Source organism: Balaenoptera acutorostrata, chromosome 4 (assembly GCF_949987535.1).
Source record: "Balaenoptera acutorostrata chromosome 4, mBalAcu1.1, whole genome shotgun sequence".
Classification (NCBI taxonomy): domain Eukaryota; kingdom Metazoa; phylum Chordata; class Mammalia; order Artiodactyla; family Balaenopteridae; genus Balaenoptera; species Balaenoptera acutorostrata.
This window is the reverse complement of record NC_080067.1, coordinates 143,570,903-143,588,338: the sequence shown is the minus strand read 5'-3', so window position 1 is coordinate 143,588,338 and position 17,436 is coordinate 143,570,903. Positions and strand designations below refer to the sequence as shown.

The following is a 17,436-nucleotide window of genomic DNA, read 5'->3' as shown; positions in this document are numbered from 1 at the left end:
AACCTTAAGTCCTTGCTTGAAATTGCTGTGTTGGAAGTGAAGGATTCGGGGTTCAAATGGCAGAGTCCCTCATCCCTAGGGCAGCAGTGGAAATCCAGTGTTGCTCTTACTTAGTAAAGGAAAAGGAAGAGTTAACTCCAGCTCTCAATCACTCTTGTAATGAAGGAAGGAGTAACACCGGGAAAAGAAATCCACTGAGTAACAATTTAAGCCCCATCCTCTGCCCCTTCTTCACCAAACATCCTATCGAGAGTAGTCCAATTTGGCTACTTTTCTCTCTCACTCATTAAACAAAACCTTCAGCCACCTTCACTAAGAGCTGGGAATCCAGCCAGATCCGGTCCCTGCCCCCCAGGGTTTCCAGTCTCCAGGGCAAGGCAGACCCTTTGTACCAGCAGTGCAAGGTGGGTGAGCGTTGTTACAGGGCAGTGTGGAAGGGGGCCTTCCGCCACCCCCAGGAGGTGACATTTTGACATTTAAGGCAAGACCTAATGTTTCAGTTGTTCTGGTAGGAGGATGTTGGGAAAGGCGAGGCGCAGTGTTCCAGGCCGCCCAGTGGAGGAGGGCAGCGGGAAGGGTGCTCTGGATCAGACAAGCCCCCGCCAGGGTGGCCAGCGGTGGCCGGAGCGGGCTGGGGAGCGGTCAGCATTTGGGGTTGTGCCGCGGCAGCGGGGCCCCACCGAGGGGTATCCCGACCCGGCCTTTCCCACCGTCTGTTTCCCACGCCCCCGCTGCCACCTGCTCTGTCCTTGGTGTTGAAGCCTCTGCCCTCCTCGGGTGCATTTCAGCGGCGGCCTCCCACTCCCTCGGCCGCGCTGCACCACGGGGCGCAAGTGCCGGGGCCCGGAGGCCTGGAGAGCAGCCGCGGGGTCCCGGGCTCGGCCCACAGGCACGTGCTCCCTGGGCTCCCTCCTGCCAGGTAAAGGGGCGCCGGGGCCGAGGGGCACGCTGGTGGGTGGGTTCCCCAAGAAAGGGCTCGGGTTTCCTGCCTTTGATCATGCTGTTTATCCCCTTAGAGGGAGTTATTTATAGAAAGGAGTAGTTTAATCACCGCTTGCTCTTCTGCTTTTGCTCTTTTCATTTTCAAGATGCCCGATGGGGGCTGGATGCAGTCAGCTTTCCAGAGCTGGAATCTTGTTCACAGCGGGCTGCATACAGCAGTTCCAATTCGGCTGCATCATCTGCTCTTGGCTTCTCCAGGAAACGGCTCTTTCTCTGTTCAGGGCTTTACAAGAATTTTATAAACACAGAACATACCACCTCTGTGGTTACTGAGACACTTCTTCCTTTTCTACAGCCTGAATTTCTCTTTTTATTCCACTAGATTTACTGTTATTTTATTATAAACTTTTAGCTTTGGGGGCTAAGAAGCAGGGTCGGCCTAAAGGCCTTTTAAAAATCAAAGGTTGACTGCAAAGCAAGGGACATCAGCAAGGGGCACTGCAGCTTCGCCTCTATGGAGACTGGATAGGGGTGCTTCTATGGAAACATAAATTCAGTGAAAACAAGGAAGCAAAGCCCAGGCTGGGAATGTAAGGGGTTGTATGAATGCTCCCAGTTTCCCATCGATTCTTTCCATGGAACTTCCCTTTCCAGACCCATGAAATTTCCAGTAGCAAACGTTTATAGTAGGTATGACTTTTTTTTTTTCAGTTTGGTTTTCTCTAATCACCGAAGTTTCAGCTCCTAGGGGAAGATGTTCATGTTGGCTGAGAGAAAAGAGAAAATTATTATGTGACTCATCGGTCCCTTTTTGTGGAGCGTTCAGCCACAAGGAGAGGGCGTATCTGTCCTGGGTGTTACTGCAGTAGCCGCCATTTCAGGCTGAGTCTGCTTTTTTTTTTTTTTTATAGAGGGGTTGTTTCTTCCTTTATTTATTTATTTATTTATTTATTTATTTATTTATTTATTTATGGCTGTGTTGGGTCTTCGTTTCTGTGCGAGGGCTTTCTCTAGTTGTGGCAAGCGGGGGCCACTCTTCACCGCGGTGCGCGGGCCTCTCACCATCGCGGCTTCTCTTGTTGCGGAGCACAGGCTCCAGACGCGCAGGCTCAGTAGTTGTGGCGCACGGGCCCAGCTGCTCCGCGGCATGTGGGATCTTCCCAGACCAGGGCTTGAACCCGTGTCCCCTGCATTGGCAGGCGGATTCTCAACCACTGCACCACCAGGGAAGCCCTGAGTCTGCTTTTTGATAGTCTTTTTCATCTGTGCTTTGCTGGGTGACACGCACACTCGCAGGGCACTCTGGTTTAGGACCCTTTTAGTTTTTGATCCTTCAGTTCCTTTACTTTCCCAGTTCCCCCTGACGTCCCTCTGCTTGTGCCTTTGTTCTTTCTTGCCCCCTTCTCAGGGCTCAGATGTGCCCCGTCTGGGATGCTCACACAGGCTCAGCCCTAGGCTGCTGGGGGGACGCGCTGCTAATGATCTTGTTCATTTTAATTGTAAACGTTTTAGTCCTCTTCCCCATTCATTCCTTTGACCTCAGTAACTGGCCCTTTATTTTATTTATTTAAAAAAACTTTTTGGCCGCGCCTCAAGGCTTATGGGATTTTAGTTCCCCCACCGGGGATTGAACCTGCGCTCTCTGCAGTGAAAGCGCGGAGTCCTAACCACTGGACCGTCAGGTAATTCCCCAACTGGCCCTTTACAAGAGAGATCTTTGTTCAGAAAATGGGACAGGTTGCTAGGAAGACAAACTCTCCTATAAGGATGGGGGCTCACCTGTTTGCCGTTCATTCTCCCATCTGCTGAGGTGGTTTAGACTTTTGTTTGCTTGTGAATGTGTGTGGCGTTTTCTGGTCTTCTGGAAACTTAAGGTACTAATCACCCTAACTGCAGGTCCTATCTGATGGGCAGGTAACTGCTCACAGATGGTGACTCCCCTCCCCAACGAGGAAAACCTTTACGTGCCTAGGATGTAAAGGACCACTCCCCTCTGCTGGATGAAGATAAATTTGCTTTCTGCGGAGAAAATTTTGTGAGTACTTTGCTCTGTAGTGGCCAACTGGGTAAAAGAGATAACAGTTCTACTTCACATTACAAATACTAGAGGTATGAGCCAGTTTAGTTTCAAGAAACTTTTATGCAGCACCTACTGTGCTACCGCAGTGCTAAATACTGGGAATATGGAGGTGAATGAGGTCACTGCAAATCAAATCCTTGCAAACTGAATCATGGTGTAAATGTATTAGGATCTGAGAATTTCAGAGCTTGAAGGGGAAGTTAGAGATGATCTGATTTGTGTCCCTCCTACTTTTTTTTTTTTTTTAAATTTTATTTATTTATTTATTTATGGCTGTGTTGGGTCTTCGTTTCTGTGCGAGGGCTTTCTCTAGTTGTGGCAAGTGGGGACCACTCTTCATCGCGGTGCGCGGGCCTCTCACCATCGCGGCCTCTCTTGTTGCGGAGCACAGGCTCCAGACGCGCAGGCTCAGTAATTGTGGCTCACGGGCCCAGTTGCTCCGTGGCATGTGGGATCTTCCCAGACCAGGGCTCGAACCCGTGTCCCCTGCATTGGCAGGCAGATTCTCAACCACTGCGCCACCAGGGAAGCCCCCTCCTACTTTTTAAAACAGTTGAAAAACTGGGGTCCAGAAAGATGAAATGATGTGCTTAAGACCACATGGCTAGGGACTTCCCTGGTGGTCCAATGGTTAAGACTCCACACTCCCAATGCAGGGAACCCTGGCTGGATCCCAGGTCAGGGAACTAAATCCCACATGCCTCAGCTAAGACCAGGGGCAGCCAAATAAATATTAAAAAAAAAAAAAAGACCACATAACCAGTTAGGGACAGGGGAAAATATGCCATTGAAATTCTGTGGAAGGTCATCGTTTAATTTTCATAACTTATTTTGAAATACTTTTGGACTTACAAACAGGTTGCAAAAATAGTACAGAGTTCATTTACCTAGCTTCCTCCAGTGTTGATATCTTATACAACCATGGATTTATCAAAAATCACACAGGATAAACAACAAGGTGCTACTGTTCCTACAGGGAACCATGCTCAATCTCCTGGGATAAACCATAATGGAAAAGAATACAAAAAAGAATGTATATATGTGTGTAACTGAGTCACTTTGCTGTACAGCAGAGACTGGCACAACATTGTAAATCAACTACAGTTCAATTAAAAAAAAGACACCAAAAAACAAAACAAAAACCTCATACATTAACATTAGTACAATACTACTAACTACAGACTTCAATAGTACAATACTATTAACTACAGACTTCAGATTTCACCAGTTTTTCCACTACAGTCCTTTTGCTGTTCAGGATCCAATTCAGGATACCACCTTGCATTTATTTATTTACTTACTTACCACATTGCATTTAGACTCGGGTTTTTAACTTTGGATTTTCCTATACTTAAAACAGTAATGAATTAGTGACATTCAGCTGTTGTACAGAAACTGTATCAGAAGCCCCCTTTGTCTATTGGAGTATGCTTTGTGTGTTTCCAGAGCCAGCTGTTTGCCCTGGTGCTCCTGATGAAATCCCACAGCAGCTTTGTGGGTGTTTCTAAACTCTGGACAGTCCCAGCCTATCCGATCTGGGTACAAATGGCTGTCTTCAGGGCTCGCAGTGGCACACCCTGAACCTTCTGCCACCGGTCCCTCCTGGATCTTGAGTCTCATTTCTGTTTATTGATCGTTGTGCATACGGCATTCTTTGCTCCCCGTTTGCCCAGTTTATCAAGTAAGACTTTGGAGCCAGAAAGTCATAAATTCAGCCCCCAGGTTCCCGAATACCCAGTAGTTGTGAGACCTTAAGCAAGTCACTTAATTGCTCTAAAATTCAACTTCCTCCTCTGCAAGATGGGGACAGCAGCACCCATACAGAGAGGGTTAAATGGAGGGACGGGCAGAGTGACAAGCAGTGCTTGGTGCGCAGCAGACGTGAAGTAAGGGAATGGATGGCACTAAGGGGGGTCCAGGCTGGATGGGTACAATGGGAGGTCCTGAATCCCAGGCAGGAGCCCCTGCACTTGCTGGTGGCGAGGGGCGGGCACTGAAGGGTTTGAGAAGGGGAGTGATGGGATTGGGGCTGCACTTGAGAAAGTCAAATGGAGGAGTGCTGGTTTAAGCAGGGCAGTGGGAAACAAGAGGCCTGCAGGGAATTAGCGAGGAGGCTATCATGTTAGTTCCCATGGAGCAGAATGGGGGCCTGAAGACTCTTGAGACAGTGTGTGGTGGTACCATCAACTGAAACAGAAATAAACAGGATGCAGGAATGGAGAAGAGTAGGGACTCCAAGATGACTAAGTTCTAGGTCCAGGTGAAAAGGAGAATGTGATGTCATTAACAGAGGTAGAGAAATCAAGATGAAGAGGGAATCTGTGGGAGAAAAATGTATTTGGTTTTATTCCTGTTGCTCCTGAGATACCAACAGACCATCCAAACAGAGATATTCAGAAGCAATAATTGTGACACTGGAGCCTGGGAGAGGCCAGAGGATCTGAGCATTGTGGCCAGAGAGGTGACCACTGAAACCAAGAGGGCAAATGGGACCACCCAGGAAGAGAACGTAGGTGAGGCCTGAAGTTGGGGGCAAAGACTCACTTGTGCCTGATGGTTCAAAGAAGGGTAAGAGAGACAGAAGAGTTACTGAGAACTACGATGTATGAGTCAGCTCTGGCTGCTGTAACAAAGTACCACAGACTGGCTTAAACAACAGAAATTGATTTCCTCACAGTCTGGAGGCCAGAAGTCCAAGGTCAAGGTGTTCACGGAGTTGGTTTCTTCTGAGGACTCCCTCCTTGGCCTGTGGATGGCCTTTTTCTCACTGTATCTTCACATGGTCTTCCCTCTGTGTCCTCATCTCTTAAAGGATTCCAGTCATACTGGACCAGGGCCCACCCATATGACCTCATCTTACTTGAATCATCACTTTAAAGGCCCTATCTCCAAAAAGTCACATTCTGAGGTACTGAGGTTCATGACCTCAATGTCAGAATTTTTCTCGTCGGGGCATGGGGGTCCCCACAAATCAGCCCATAACATAGTAACAGAAACAGAAAATGAGCGGTCCCTCCCCACTCCCCCATCCCCACCAAGTGAATTTTGAAAGAGCTCCAGGAAAGGGTTTCAGAAAGGATGGGGGCTGGCTACTTGCCTGTTTTCTCTCAGACCCCCTCCCACCCTCTGCGAGGAGTCCCCTCTCTCCAGTGATTCCCAAGGAAGCAGGTTCTTTGATGCTCCTTGCTGTGTGGCTTCCAGAGAGGTTCAGCCACGGGACAGCTGAAGCCAGGGGAATGGAGAAGCCGGGGGAACTTGCCCTTCTCCCCAGCTCCGCAGCGTCCACGGCAGCAGCTGTTTTTTCCCTGTAGCTCCATCTGGCTTCCCCCAGGCACCCTTGGCTCCTGGGCTGAGGTCGCCCCACCTTCCTGCAGGTGGGTAGCAGCTTTCTGCTGTTTCTGTTCTCTCCGTCGCCTCCCTGTCCCGTGTTTGGTGTGTCAGCACCTTCAGAGTGTCTGTAGCCAACTCTCAGTATTAAACCCTCCATCAGTGGTTTCTATTTCCCTGACTGGTAGAGACAGAGACACCATTAGCCAGGGAGGCAAATGGTGCGGAAAAATGGGAGGGATGAAAACTGAGAATGGTTAGATCTTTGAGCAATGAGGGGAGAAGCCACGGTTTTAGGGCTTAAGAAGGGAATCTCTGCCAATCTGTTGGGCATATGCCAATTCCCGTTAAGGTTTTAATTTGTAGATGCTTTTGAGATTGAGCACCTTTTCATGTTTATCTGCCAAATGGTTTTTTTTAAAAAAATAAATTTATTTACTTATTTATTTTTGGCTGCATTGGGTCTTCGCTGTTGTGCGCAGGCTTTCTCTAGTTGCGGTGAGCGGGGGCTACTCTTTGTTGCGGTGCGAGGGCTTCTTATTGCAGTGGCTTCTCTTGTTGCAGAGCTTGGGCTCTAGGCGTGTGGGCTTCAGTAGTTGTGGCATGCTGGATTATATGGTACAAAATTAATTTTTGACCAAGGGTAGTGGTGGTGGTGGTTGGTTTGATCCCTACCTTTATAGGGCCTGGGCATTTGCTAATCAGCAAGATTTAAATAACAATTGTTTCCCTTTGAGGCCCTGATCATGGCCCAAGCCTCTGATCTACTCTTCGGCTAGTAGCTTGTTTCTATCAGTCCCAAACTGCATTTTCCTTTTTGACTGTAAACCAATAATAAAAAGGACTATTGGTTTAAAAAGTTTAATTCACTTGATTTTTAACTGCATATGTGTCTGCAGATAATCATACTGACATTTTCCAGACAATCAAATATTCAAAGAAAAGCTCTTCACATTTTATACTTTTTACCAACGAAACCTCATGATTTAAATTAAATATCTGGGGAATTCCCTGGTGGTCCAGTGGTTAGGACTCTGTTTTTTCACTGCTGAGGGCTCAGGTTCAATCCCTCATCGGGGAACTAATATCCTGCAAGTCCCGGGGCATGGCGGGGGAAAAAAAATTAAATATCTATTTATGTTTTTGGAGGCCAACTTTTCAAATAGATGGCCATTCTTGAGACTCTGGGGATCTCTGAATATCATTTGTTTTTAGCAGTCCAACACTGTTGTGGAGGGAACAATTTTCTTTTATCTACAAAATAGAGACTATGTACTTTAACTGCTAAAAGTGAACTGTTTACAGTTCAGCTACTTATTTATTTTGGCTGCACTGGGTCTTAGTTGTGGCACTCGGGATCTTTAGTTGCGGCATGCGGGCTCATAGTTGTGGCATGCATGCTGCATCTAGTTCCGTGACCTGGGATCAAACCTGGGCCCCCGCTGCATTGGGATCAAGGAGTCTTACCCACTGGACCACCAGGGAAGTCCCTACAGTTCAGCTATTTAGGGGCAGGACAGCTTCCCCTAGAGCAGTGATATTCTTTTGGCTTACACTCTGCCCTGTCCCCAAACCATCATTTCCAGGGCATGTCTCCTAAGGGCTGGAGACTAGAGACTGGTTATGGGAAAGCTGTTCTTTTTTTTGGTGGTGCTGCATAGCATGCCTGATCTAGTTCCCCAACCTGGGTTCGAACCCGTGCCCCCTGCGGTAGAAATGTGGATTCCTAACCACTGGACCACCAGGGAAGTCCCGGGGAAGGCTGTTCTTAGAGAGAGCCAATCATTTTGATGGATTACTACTGAGGTGGTCTTCAGTCACTGGCTGTCGAGCAATGCCTTCCTTCCTGTAGTGATGTTCCTATGAATCACAGAGTCTGGCTTTTAAATTCCTACTCTGTAGTCTTTTTCTCCACAACAATTTGGAAGAGGCTTGTTACGAGTCTAGAGCAATCCAGATGCAGGGAGTGACAGAGGTGACTTTAGCACTGCTTCTTGAACTTTGTGAATCACCTGGGGATTTTGTTAAAGTGCAGATACTGATTCGGTGGTTCTGGGGTGGGGCATGGGATCCTGCATTTCTAGCAAGTCCCCAGGTGATCCCGATACATCCAAGGACCAAATTTTGAGTAGTGAGGGACTACAGGGTGTGAATCAGGTACATATACAGTAAGATCCCCTGACGTCCTATTTTTACATCTTTCCCCTTTGCTATCTGGGGATGATGAACCTAAGCTCCATCCCTGAGCCTTTTCACATCATTTTATGTGGGATCATAAACAGGGCCTACTGTGGGACTTCTCTTATTCCTCCCCTTCTACCTGCCTTACTTTATTCCTTCCTGGGCGTAAATGGTATCACTGTTCCTCAATCCAAGGGTCCGGAAGGGACCTTACCCCCTTCTCAGTTCATACTGACCCACTATGGTCCCCATTCTTTGTAACCCAGAACTGGCTGATCCTCACGTTTTCCCATGGTGTTTTCTGAGACCATGACATCTTGAAGCATCTAAGGACAAACCTGGAAAGTTCCCATCTGGCCAGATGGAGTTATGGTGTCTGTGGGAAGCAGAGGGTGCAAAGCTCTTAAGGAACTTGGAAAAACTAGGGATGCTTGTCTCCTTCAGGTAGAAGAGATGACCTCTCCATTCCTAGCTGGCGAGGGGAGAGGCTGGTCCTTAGAGCCATAATTTAGCAAACTCCAAGAAGGCTATGTGAAGTGCTCTTCTAGTAGAACATTAGGGTTAATCACTCTGTTAAGCCTTTTCATTTTCTAAATTCCTGACTTCTTAGCCCTGTGTTATCATGGATGGGAGGAGTCCCTCCTCAGACGAGACTTGCTCATTTGTTCCTCCAGTGACACAATTTTAGGTCTTGTTACTGTGCCAGAATCTACTTCCCAATGGCCGCTGCCCTGTAGGGACATGTAGGATGTGGCTTCGGCCCTGCTCATCGCTTACTGTCTTTTTTCCATTTTTGGTCCACTTGATGCTTACCTTGTTTTTGAGTCCAGTTATTTCCTTTTGGTTTCTCTCTCTTTTTAAATCTACTGTTGCTATATGCAACGAGGAGAATTTTCTATGTCATCTGAGAGGAAGCCTGAGGGTCTGAAAGTGGGCTTCCTATACTGCTGTTTTAAAGCAGAGGAATAAATGGTCAGGGTACTTAAAAATCAGCCCTGGGCTTAAGAAAGACTTGGGAGTGGCCTCCCTGATTGCTTTTACTGCAATATGCCATCCACTTACATCGAATGCCAGAACAGGAAGCAACCTCGGGGAAACCTCTGCTCTGCTTCAGAGTTGTTGAGGACCCTGTACTTCACCTACTGCCTTTAAAAAAAAAATGAGGTTCCAGGGGAGAAGCCTGTCAGCATGAGGAATCATTATGCTTCTCTCAGGGGACAAGAACACTGAATTGTTTCCCTTTCTCTACTGATCTTAGGATACTCACAAACTGGTGACCCGCGTATCCAAGAGCACCAGGCCGCCTTTTTAGTGCTCCTCTGTCTTCAACTTGTTTCCTGTCCTTACTTTAAGAGTCCAGAAATACACTTATTATTGCACTGTATGAATTTATGTCATTTATCTTAGAGTCCTTTTTGCACGAAGGCCGAGTATAACCTAATAAAACCAGCCTCACTGCATCTTCCCACTTGGACTGGGCAGCCGTTGTGTGTATCAGGACACACACTTTGGCTCCTGGTGCGGTGCTGGTTGGTTAATGTCGGCTGCTGACGTTATAAACATGTACACAGCCCCTTCCTCATTCCGCCTCCCACCCCTCAAGCAAAGGAGGCCAGACTCTGGCTTAAGCGGGCTACCGGGCTTACCCCCCAGGTCCCCAACCTACCTCACCGCCCGCCTTCTCCCTGCATCACGTTACCTCCACCCTCCACCCTGAGTGGCCTCTCCGGGTCCCCTCCCACTCACCTCCCCGGGCACGGCCTCCCTTCTCCCTCCATCACCTCCCTTCCCCACACCCCTCCCTGCAGTCCAGGCCTGCCATCTCCCTCCATACAGACGCCCCCCTCCCCCGCCAACCCGCGGCCTTCTCCAGCCGGCGCGGCCTCTCCCCGGCGGCGCGGCCTCTTCCGGCCGGCGGGAGGGCGGGGCCGAGCGCTCGGGCGGGCCGGCCGGTGGTGCGAGCGTCCCGGGCTCGCGCTCCGCCGCCGGCCGGCCGGCCATGCTCATCACGCTGTGCTACCTGTACCTGTGGGCGCGCTGGGGGCGCGGGCCCGCCGCGCTAGTGCGCACCACGGTGCAGCAACTGCGGGCCTCGCGCTGCTCCTTCACCTTCTGCCGCACGGCCGCGCAGCCCCGCGGCGCCCGCGTGTGCCTGAGTCGCGGCGGCCGCGTCTTCTGCGTCGGCGAGAGCCAGGTGGGCGGGCGAGCGCGGGCGCCGGGGGGCGCGGAAAGCGGGGCCGCGCGGGGCGGGGGGCGCGGGCGCGGGGGCGGGGCCGGGCGGGGGCGCGGCCTCGGGGTCTGCCCGGAGCCGGAAGCGCTCCCGGGACCCCGCGCTCCGCCCTGGGCTGTGCAGCCCGGGGGCACCTTCTGCGCCGCCGGGAGGTCGCGAGCGTGGGGTCTGGGGAGCAGCAGGCTCCGGGGCTCCACTGCACGCGATGCCCATGGGAGCCCGGATAATGGGACCAGAGACCGAAACTGTGACAGGCGAGCTGGTCTCCTCTGCGCGGGGTGCCGGCGCGAGCGTATGGACGCCTGGCTCTTGGCGGTGCAAAGTAGGCTTGTGCCTGTGTGCCTGTGCGGAGTCGATTAGCACCCGAGCAGTGCCCACCTAGAGTCTCTTTCCTGACATCCTCTCCCGCCTACCGTGTGGGCTGGAGTTTGGTTGAACCTGATTTCAGAGAAAGACAGCAAATCCTCAGCTTTCTGTCAGGTGTTCCCGAGGTGACAAAAACTGCCCTTGTACCCCGCTCCTGTCAGCTGCGTCATTTACCAATCGGACACCTCTGAATCTTTTTGGTTTCGGTTTGCACACAATCTTTTCTTTTGGCCCAATACTTAGCCTGGTGGCTATAAGGCTATAAGTTCAGCCGCCTCTGTCACCCACAGTGTGACCTGGGGCTGCCGTTTAATCTCTGCAAAACCTCAGCTCTCTTTCTGTGAATGGGAACAATAGTTCTTCCCACTCAGCTATTGGAAATGGGCTTCACAGTGCAGTTCTGTGCAAATTTCCATTGACTTCACCCACGTTGTCGTTAACATTTAAAAGTGTTTTGCTTTTGATGGGTTTCTTGTCCTTTCCTCTTCCTTCTGGAAAGTTGGATCACTCGTAGCATTAAAATGAGATTTTCTCCATCCTTGTTGGTATACTATATAATACAGAATATGAGTAAGTTCTAAGAGAGTGCATATGTAATATTGTCTAGGTGTTCATTCATTACATACAATGGACTCCTGAGGGAAGGAGGGCTTAATTCTTTTAAGGAACCCTGATTGAGAAAGATAATAAAATGAGGAAAAATTGAGGGGTGGATTTTTCTATAGTAGTGGTTTCCAAACTGGATTCATTTACTTAAAAAATAACCTCTAGGGACTTCCCTGGTGGCGCAGTGGTTAAGAATCTGCCTGCCAATGCAGGGAACACGGGTTCGATCCCTGATCAGGGAAGATCCCACATGCCGCGGAGCAACTAAGCCCATGCACCACAACTACTGAGCCTGCGCTCTAGAGCCCGCAAGCCACAACTACCAAAGTCCCCACCCTGATGAGAAGCCCGCACAGTGCCAGGAACAGTAGCCCCCCGCTGGCTGCAACCAGAGAAAGCCCCGCGCGCAACGAAGACCCAACACAGCCAATCAATCAATCAATCAATCAATCAATTTATTTTTAAAAAAGAAACACCTCTAAGAGGTTTAGATTAGAGTAGAAATAATGAACATCCAAAAAATAATGAGATGCAAATGTCTTTAATTCTCTTGGGAGACAGTTTTACTTTTGCACATCTCCATGACTTTACTGGGCTTCTGTTAACTTTGATAACTGTAACTAATGCTCTTCAGCCCTTGCTGACTGCTCCAGCAGGGTGTAGGGACACCTGGGCCAAACCAGCTTTGGGCTTTCGGGGTTTTTGTAACTTGCTGTCCTCCTTAGAGCTTTGCCCAGAAATCACTGTCTCACAGAGATGTCCCTGAGTTTCCAGACTACATGTGACCAGCCAGCTCTGTATCCTCATAGACTTTAAATTGTACTTCATATTTCCAGTTTTTTTTTATTGTGACATTTTTTTTCATTTTTTAAATTGAAGTATAGTTGATTTACAATGTTGTGTTAATTTCTGCTGTACAGCAGAGTGGTTCAGTTATACATATATATATACATTCTTTTTTATATTCTTTTCCATTATGTCCGGTTTTTATCCTTTTCTCCCTAGGAACTGGGTCTGTTTAGCTAAGCAACTTGACCTGTAATAGTTACTCAGTATTTCAACAAATGAAGTAGTGGTTGTTGAGTTTAAGCTCTGATGTTCGAGGCCTACAATTGGAAAGTTTGACTATTTGTGATTAACTACTGTTATTTAAGATTGCAGATATCGTGGGGCTGGTGATTTGGTTCAGTACATACCTATTGTCAGTCTACCTGGGCTGAAGTAACTTTACAGAACTGAATCTTATGCCTTTGCTGTCTCCATATTTTATATACTTAAAATCATATGCATAAGTACTGAAAGTGTATGTTTATATAATTGAAGGTCCCCCAAGAACTGGGGGTTTATACAAACCGGAAATTTTAAGCTTTTTGTTTAATATACACATTTTCTATGAGTAGAGTGGACAATCTGTTTTTTGTTTTTAACTATTATATTGATAATTATGTTTACCCATAGGAGGAGTTTTTTTCTCCCTCATTTTCATTCATTAATTGGTTCAACAGATATTTATTAAGCTTCTGCTTTGTGCCAGGTTACTAGGCCTGGTGAAAATACTTTCTGATCTTCCCAGCAAGGGCAGATTTGAACTGATAAGCAACTATGGAGCTTGACCCAAATGCCTTTTTTTTTTGCGGGGGCGGGGTGATGATAAGGCATCCCCCACGGGCAGCCTTAGATTTCGGCTTTTTCTGCTATGCATGTGCCTTGATTTTAGTGTAGATTAATGTACAGTCCTTTTAGAGAAATTTCAGGAGAAGAGCAGAGACTAATGGACACATCCAATCTGCTAACCAATCTTTTTTTTTTTAATTTAAAAAAAAATTAATTTATTTTTGGTTGCGTTGGGTCTTTGTTGCTGCGCGAGGGCTTTCTCTAGTTGTGGTGAGCGGGGGCTACTCTCAGTTGCTGTGCGCAGGCTTCTCATTGTGGTGGCTTCTCTTGTCGCGGAGCACGGGTTATAGGTGCACGGGCTTCAGTAGTTGTGGCACATGGGCTCAGTAGTTGTGGCTCGTGGGCTCTAGAGCGCAGGCTCAGTAGTTGCAGTGCACGGGCGTAGTTGCCCCGCGGCATGTGGGATCTTCCTGGACCAGGGCTCGAACCCGTGTCTCCTGCATTGGCAGGCGGATTCTTAACCACTGCGCCACCAGGGAAGCCCCTGCTAACCACTCTTATGCTGTAATGGCTGGAGGAAAAGGAGGAATAGCTCTTCGGGCATCTGTCAGTAACAGGCTTCTGCTGACCATCATGCACTTCTGAGCTGCCTCATCTTTTTCTTTCTTTTTGGCCATGCTGAGCAGCATGTGGGATCTTAGTTCCCCGACCAGGGATCAAACCCGTGCCCCTTGCAGTGGAAGCACGGAGTCTTAACCACTGGACCGCCAGGGAAGTCCCTGAGCTGCCTCATCTTTAAATGTGCTTCCAAGTTGTAATTTGGAAGGTTCCTACATGCTCTCAGCAGTAAGGAATGGTGGGAATAAGTTTCAGAATTAATTGCTTGATAAGAAATATCTAGAGATGTTAAAACTGTCATGTGACATTGAGGGATGTTGCAGCTGTTTAAATAGTCACAGTTCAACAAAAAAATGCAGGGTTAATGTGGTCTATAGGAGAGCAGCCAATGACCTTATTCAGATGCCACCTGGAATTGCAGAGGCGGGGTTGTCCTGGATGTTGATATAAATGGCAGTCGTGGTTTGAAGTCATATTGAATCCTTCCTTTTTGTGTTTCTTTCCCTCTATCCAGTCCATTGATGACTTGAACAAATGGGCCCTGTTTCTGGTTTCTCCTTTTATACTTGAAGCAGAACACATAGCATTTGTGACAGAGAGCATTTGGGTGCAAGGTGAGACTTTACAGAGACCATCGTCCTCTTCGGAAACTGTGAGTACCGTGTTTTTCATTTGTGTACCATAATCAACACTAATTTGGTTTTTTTATGAGTGCTCTTTCCTGGCCTTTGTGATTGATTCCCTTTCTTTTCTGATACTTCGGGTTAAATAAAAATATATTAGTAGGGAATTCCCAGTGGTTAGGATTCGGCACTCTCACTCTCTCACTGCTGGGCCCAGGGTTACTCCCTGGTCAGGGAACTAAGATCCCGCAGGCTGTGTAGCACGGCCGGGGGGAAGGAAAAAAAAAAAAAAAAAAAAATATATATATATATGTAAGATTACTTTCACCTGTTTCTTTTTACCTTTTTAATGTGGCTGCTAGATTTAAACCTACCTGTGTTTTGGGACTTCCCTGGAGGTACAGTGGTTAAGACCCTGTGCCTCCACTCCACACCGCAGGGGGCTATGGGTTTGATCCCTGGTTGGTGAACTAAGATCCTGCATGCAATGCGGTGCAGCCAAAAAAAAAAGAAAAAAGCTACCTGTGTTTTAAGTTGTTTTGTGGCTTGAGGTATGTTACTGCGCAGCGCTGCTCAAGTCTCTCCCCAGGTCATAGGGTCCCGCCCCACAACTTACTGCTTCCAAAATCAGATGATTTATATTGCTGCATACTTCCTGGAGATTTCACCCCAAGTATTCTGAAAGCACTTCAAACTCAGTGATGTGTCCCACACTGGTTGTTTATATTCCTCTGCTGGAAAAAAAGAAAATCTCAGGTGAACACCCCAAACTGTGCTTCCTTTCACCCCCTCCTGTGTCCTACCTGCCATTCGGTTACGAGTTCTACTAATTCCACTCCCCAGGTGTCTCTGCTTTACTCCTTCACTTCCATCCCTCCTCATTCCATTCTCTTCTTCATTATCTTTTTGTTGAAACTGTGAAGGTGTCATCCCATCTTGGGTGCCTTCAGTGTGGTTTCCTCTGGATGGCCAGTTATCTTTCTAGACACACATCCAGTGGGGATGTACTCTGGCATAAGCTCTCCATGGATGCCTTCTGACCAAAGCCAGCACCTCTCAGGTTCATGGAAATCTGACCCTAACCCCCCTTGTGTGCTGCTTCTGCTTGGGTGTCTGTGATGAGTCCTTTCTGCCCTCACTGACCCACCGTATGTTCCCCACCTGCCACGTGGATAGTCCGGGAGGGGTTTTGCTGATGACAGAAAGCCATAGTCACTGGACCTCCATCTCACAAACACTGTCTTTAAGACATTGTATTGGGGACTTCCCTGGTAGTCCATTGGTAAAGAATCCGCCTTACAATGCCGGGGACGAGGGTTCGATCCCTGGTCAGGGAACTGAGATCCCACATGCCGCGGGGCAACTGAGCCCGCGTGCCACAACTACGGAGCTCGCCCGCCTCAGCTGGAGCCCAGGCACCACAGCTACAGAGCCCACGTGCCCTGGAGCCTGCGCGACACAACTAGAAATGGAAAACCCGCTCGCCACAACTAGAGAAGCCTGTGCGCCTCAGCGAAGATCCTGAGTACCAAAACTAAGACCTGACACAGCCAAAAATAAATTAAATAAATAAATAAATATTAAAAAAAAAAAAGACATTGGATTTGGATGAACAAAAAGGAAGAGAGGAACAAGACTGGAAATAATTGACTACAACTCAAGGTGGATAGAAATGAGAGTTAGGAGATAGGTGAAGTAAAGGAGAGCAGGAAACTCTCCTTTGTTTGGGGCTCGGGAGGGGGCATAGGATTTGGCAGGTGGCCTGAGAGTAACCTAGTATACTACGACATTATGTTTTCTCCTGCAGGTTCCTACTGTTTCATTAAGCCTTATATATACTTATGATAATAATGATAAAATTTATTGAGCCCCTGCTGGGCATTTATATGTATTACCTGTAATGCTTATAATTCTACAAGATATTATTGTAATTTTTTTTTTTTGGCTGTGGTGTGTGGCATGTGGGATCTTAGTTCCCCAACCGGGGATCGAACCCGCACCCCCTTCAGTGGAATCGTGGAGTCTTAACCACTGGACCGCCAGGAAAGTCCATTATTGTCATTTTTAAAGATAAGAAAACTGAAGTTATCAGATTAAAGGTTGAAGTTTTCCCTTTTTTAAAATATTTATTTATTTATTTATTTTTGGCTGCGTTGGGTCTTTGTTGCTGTGCGCGGGCTTTCTCTAGTTGTGGCGAGCGGGGGCTACTCTTCGTTGCCGTGTGCGGGTTTCTCATTGCGGTGGCTTCTCTTGCTGAGCACGGGCTCTAGGCTCACGGGCTTCAGTAGTTGTGGCACGTGGGCTTAGTAGTTGTGGCTCGCAGGCTCTAGAGTGCGGGCTCAGTAGTTGTGGCGCACGGGCTCAGTTGCTCCGCGGCATGTGGGATCTTCCCGGACCAGGGCTCGAACCCGTGTCCCCTGCATTGGCAGGTGGATTCGCAACTACTGTGCCACCAGGGAAGCCCTTGAAGTTTTCTTATATATTCTAATGCTATATATATTTAGTAAGATTTCAATTTAGGGTGGGATAGGGAGGGTGGGAGGGAGGGAGACGCAAGAGGGAAGAGATATGGGGACATATGTATATGTATAACTGATTCACTTTGTTATAAAGCAGAAACTAACACACCGTTGTAAAGCAATTATACTCCAATAAAGATGTAAAAAAAAATTTCAATTTAAAATGAGGGCCAGAACTTCTAAAATATTGCAATTACATAAAATATCAAATATGCACAGATTCCTTTTTAACACAAAAATATGACTGCTGTGCTTTTAATTTCCTAAATTGTTGTTACTTAGTGTATATCTTTATACACATAGCATTTAAAAATTTTTATTTATTTATTT

General features: G+C 47.8%; 2 protein-coding genes across 3 annotated transcripts in view; one reads left to right on the top strand and one right to left on the bottom strand.

Annotated features, from left to right (window-relative positions):
- The window catches only part of RIPPLY3 (ripply transcriptional repressor 3), a 56,999-nt gene extending 46,468 nt beyond the window's left edge, over positions 1-10,531 (bottom strand). Inside the window, exon 1 of the mRNA XM_057544945.1 lies at positions 10,414-10,531. Coding sequence (XP_057400928.1) covers positions 10,414-10,531 — 118 coding nt within the window. The remainder of the gene's footprint in view (positions 1-10,413) is intronic.
- HLCS (holocarboxylase synthetase) overlaps positions 10,309-17,436 on the top strand; it is a 196,586-nt gene continuing 189,458 nt past the window's right edge. For both annotated transcript variants that reach the window (XM_057545542.1, XM_057545543.1), the window contains exons 1-2: positions 10,309-10,724; positions 14,479-14,616. In XM_057545542.1, coding sequence (XP_057401525.1) covers positions 10,530-10,724; positions 14,479-14,616 — 333 coding nt within the window. In that variant the 5' untranslated portion in view covers positions 10,309-10,529. The remainder of the gene's footprint in view (positions 10,725-14,478; positions 14,617-17,436) is intronic.